Raw genomic sequence first — 4,677 nt, forward strand, 5'->3', positions numbered from 1 at the left:
TTCATAGTGACGCATCGCCTAGCCAAGTTGAGCTTAATTCATAGTGACTTTGTAGTATGGTTTGAGGAGTCGCTTGATGTTATTCGAAGTGACATTGACCATGATATGCACTCTCTTTGAGTTTTCTAAATAAAAGATATTGCATTCTTTTCAAAAAATGCAAGGAATCATGAATAAGCCTATTAATATAATGTCTTCAAACATACTAACACTCAGACATCCACACATCCCTTGGACGCTCAAACACTCCACACACTCAAAAAGCTCTATGCATTTTTCGCCACATTCGTGGAGAACTATCAAGCACCACTACACATGTCAGTTCCTCCATCGCCACAAATTTTGTATCAGAGATTGTAACCCTAATTTCTCATTTAATACAAACGATTACTTTGTATGCGTGTTCTTGTTTTATTTGTCGCAGGAATTTCGTGTTTACAATCGGACTTTTCCACTTTTGTGCATTTAGGACACAAATTAGCCTCCCAGACTTAATTTTTTTTTCTCTCAAATATGCGACCTTTCATCCAATATCATTACATCCATATAATTCCATTGTGTTTGATTAGGCCCTTTAAGGGAAGTGATTTCTATATTTTTTTAAATGGGGATTAGTTGTGGAGCCGATTCTACATCGAATTTCAACGATTAGAACCGTTTATTTTGTAAGTCTCAATTCATAGATCATTCTTGCAAAAATTCAATTCAATCCGAAACCATTTACCTATTTAATTGTCACAATGAAATTTCATTGTTTCTCAACAAAGTGTTCGTCAATTTCTTTGAACTCAATTAGATATCTTAAATGTTTCTGATTTGACTAATATTTTGCAAAGATAATCTAAGAGACGCAACTTTAAAAATATACGATTTGGATGGCTGAATTCGATGTGCGGTGAGCCCCACAACTAATCCTATTTTTTTTTTCCATTCCCTTAAAGGTCTCCATGTTAGATTACCTAACTTGCGCGATCCCACATTCTGCGGTAAAATTTGTCAATTTAAGCCCCGTATAATATCAGACGCTTTCTTATCCGTTTCCTGCCAATTGCAAATGTTGAAGGTCGTTTTCCCTGGAAAATTTGGTATATTGTAAGCCTATACGTAATAACTGGTACTGACTAAATATGTCGCAGAGTCCAGACCAATTCTCACGTTTTTGAAAACTGGTAAATATGTCAACACTGAAACTATACTATTTTTAGTTGCCAGAAATTTTGTGCCTATTGAAATGATGGTCATTTCTTGACTTGACATAGATCATTTTTTGTTTGGCATTTTCTAGCTGATTCATTATATATGTTATCATTCCAAATATTATAATAATACAGGTGAACAACATTATTGATATGTTATATATATACATGCTATAATATGAGTAGATTGATAACACCGTGTAACGGTGTTAAAGATACTGCTCGTTACGATTGATTGTTTGTTCGTATATGCATTTGTCTACTATAAATAACAAAAGGTGTAAAAATTATTGCACTCAGAGACACCTTAGCTTCAAATGGAAAATCCTTCAACCACTATACTTGTTGTGGCTTTACTTTGGGTTTCAGTAGTTGCAGCAACAAGAACTAAGCTGCAATTGATTGACGACGCTGATGGTGGCATTTGCAAATCAATGGTGGAGACACAAGGCTATACTTGCCAAGAACATAAAGTAAGCATAAGAAAGTGCATGCCTTATTTCTATCTTTTTAAGATTACGTTGACACAACAGAAATCAAAGTTTTTGTGTTTTGTTTTGGAAATTTTGATGAGTTCCAGGTAACAGCCAGAGACGGCTACATCCTCGGCTTGCACAGAATTCCGAAGGGACGGTCTGGTAATAAGACGCCAAACAAGGAGCTGCCTGTTTTGTTACAACATGGGCTTTTAATGGTTCTTACCTAATTAAGCAACATATTTTTATCATGCTTGTAGACATGTATACACATGTGCAAGACATAGATGAACTGATTAAATAACAATTGTCTGTGGAAACTGCAGGATGCGTCAGCATGGCTACTCAATCCGCAAGATCAAGCTTTGGCATTTATCTTGGCAGACAATGGTTTCGATGTTTGGCTTGCCAACACTCGCGGGACAAATTCTAGTCGCGGACATACATTACTTACTCCTAATAATCCTGTTCGTGTTGCCTCATAATTGATCACATCATATCATGTACGGATCATAATCTTAACTGCAACGTATCTTTTATCTTCTGTAATGTGTAGGCTTACTGGGACTGGTCATGGGATGAATTGGCTGCTTATGATCTTCCTGCTTTATTCGAGTATGTGAACAATCAAACAGGACAGAAATTACACTATGTTGGTCACTCCTTGGTAAATATTCACCTAATTTGGTCATATTTCAAGTTGGATAATACTTACTTAGACCCTACAGATACACCTCTTTGTCCACTTAGTTGTGACTAACATATTTTAACCGTATAAATTTCCTAGGGAACTTTGACTGCCCTTGCTGCCTTCTCTCAAGAAAATCTGTTAAACTTGCTAAGATCAGCTGCTTTGCTTAGCCCGGTTGCTTACATGGGTCAGATGTCATCGCTGTTTCTAAGGATTCTTATGAACATATTTTTAGCAGAAGTAACACAAATCAGCGCCTACTCTTTTGCTTTAAAAAATATGGGTTTAGAATTCACTCCTGCAAAAATAGAATTAACTGACTAAAATGTTGTCTTGTTTTATTTTACAGAAACTCAAATTGTTGGGTTTGCCTGAATTTCCAAATGGATGAGATAGCAACTTAAGCAGTTTTGCTTCAGTAGTATTAAAGACACATGCATGCAGACAATAGCATAAACTTGATTAGATATTTTGTTTAACATATGACACATTTGTGAAAAATGACATCTATAGCAGTTTGTTCTTCTCAAAATCTCAACAGTGAGACACAACAACTTGTGAAGTTTATCTGCAAAACACCAGGCGTTGACTGCTCCGACTTTTTGGCAACTATTACAGGTTGAGAGGCCAAAAAAACGTTCACACTTTTATGCAGGGCTTTAATTTCACGACAAGTGGGATTCACAATCTCAGTAGTAACAATGTTAGGGTTCCTCATTCACACTTTTAACATGAATTTTTTTTTTTGCAACCCATATATAGGCCCAAATTGCTGCCTCAGTTCTGCAAGCAAAGCTACTTTGTTTAAGAATTTTCCCCAGTCCACGGCGACAAAGAACATGATACATCTGTCTCAGAGTGAGTCCCATTCATTTCCAGCTTTATCAGTAATGGCGAGTTATATAAGTAGTAATATTTGTATTTAAGTACCCAGAATTCCTATCTAATTAACAAATTAATTACAATTTTAGTGTTTGGTCATATCTGTTTATGGATTTTGGATAGTGGTCAGGATGGGAACCCTAGAAATGTACGATTATGGTCTAGAAGACGCGAACATGGAACACTACAAGCAGCCTACTCCTCCTGTGTACAACATGGCGAACATTCCGAAAGATGTTCCTCTTTTCCTCAGCTACGGGGGGAGAGATGCGATTTCTGATGTTAATGACGTGGGGCTTCTGCTTGACAACCTCAAAGATCATGACAAGGACAAGCTTGTGGTAGAGTACAGAGAGGATTATGCTCATCTGGATTTTATTATGAGTGTGAATGCCAATCAACTTGTGTATAATCCCATACTGGCCTTCTTCAAGCTCCATTAATGTTATGTTTACTAATAATCCTTAACTTCATGGAACCACTGAAGTTAATTGTTTACTAAACTATCCGGAACCGCAGCAGGAATAATACTAAATCTATATGAGCTGGGTACAAATTCAAACTTTACAAGCTATTGTAGTACGCATCTCCTACATGTGAGAGTTCTTGTGGTGTAAGTTAACCTGATTTTTATCAGGAGTAAAGTACAAATAAGTCCTTTTGTCACATCCACAATCCATTTTGCATTCATAATAAACACCCATTTTTTGTTACCAAAGGAACTGGATCCCCTCCAGACCCAAAGGAATTGAACTCACTCATCAAATGATCCGGACCATTGAAATTTGATCTAATGGCTCCAAACAGAGAGCCCTCTAAAAGTTATAATAATTGTAGCCGTTTGATCAAATTTCAATGGCCTGAATCATTTGATTCTTGGACTTAGTTCATTTGGATCCGGAGGGAATCTAGTTCTGTTACCATAAGTTTATGCTCATGAAGATGAATCAGCAAATCCTATTGAAACCCCACATATTGTTGAATACACCCAACATACTTAATACATCTCACATTTACTTTTTTAATTAAAACCTATCTTAATACACCCCATTTACTTTCCTATAATACCCTCACATCCCACAATCTCACTATATACCTTATATTTTCTATCAGCAGTTTTTTTTACTGCTTTTATAATATGCAATCATGTAGAAAATTAATCATGCTAAGGTATTGATTCTGGTTGTTTCTTTTCAATTTTTTACAGAATCGTATGAAATTAAAAGTGTTCAATATGCGTTCCTCCAAAAAACCTAACTGAAGTTCCAAATCTTTCTCGAACTAAAAAACTTGGGCATATAAATCTTTTTTACTGTAAAAGTTTGGTTGAAGTTTCTTCATTTTTTTCAATATCTTTACAAGCTTACTTTTCTTAAACTTGGAGGGTGCACTAGTATCAAGTATTTTCCGAAGATGCCAAGCAATATTGAAT

The 4,677-nt window shown here is 35.9% G+C and overlaps 1 protein-coding gene across 1 annotated transcript; it reads left to right on the forward strand.

Annotated features, from left to right (window-relative positions):
• The first annotated feature begins 1,513 nt into the window (after window positions 1–1,513).
• Window positions 1,514–3,688, forward strand: LOC126611632 (triacylglycerol lipase 2-like). Its single transcript, XM_050279992.1, has 9 exons — window positions 1,514–1,669; window positions 1,777–1,890; window positions 1,999–2,139; window positions 2,229–2,339; window positions 2,460–2,603; window positions 2,713–2,750; window positions 2,911–2,981; window positions 3,126–3,221; window positions 3,369–3,688. Exons 1-9 carry the CDS (start codon window positions 1,514–1,516, stop codon window positions 3,686–3,688), a joined length of 1,191 nt encoding a protein of 396 aa, XP_050135949.1.
• The last annotated feature ends 989 nt before the right edge of the window (window positions 3,689–4,677 follow it).

The sequence above is a fragment of the Malus sylvestris genome, chromosome 17, assembly GCF_916048215.2.
Source record: "Malus sylvestris chromosome 17, drMalSylv7.2, whole genome shotgun sequence".
Lineage (NCBI taxonomy): Eukaryota > Viridiplantae > Streptophyta > Magnoliopsida > Rosales > Rosaceae > Malus > Malus sylvestris.

Coding starts and splice junctions, on each gene's coding strand:
- LOC126611632 (XM_050279992.1), top strand. CDS start 1,514: ATGGAAAATCCTTCAACCACTATACTTGTTGTGGCTTTACTTTGGGTT. Junction 2,604..2,712: donor TGAACATATTTTTAGCAGAA/GTAACACAAATC, acceptor TTTATTTTACAG/AAACTCAAATTGTTGGGTTT. Junction 3,222..3,368: donor CATGATACATCTGTCTCAGA/GTGAGTCCCATT, acceptor GATTTTGGATAG/TGGTCAGGATGGGAACCCTA.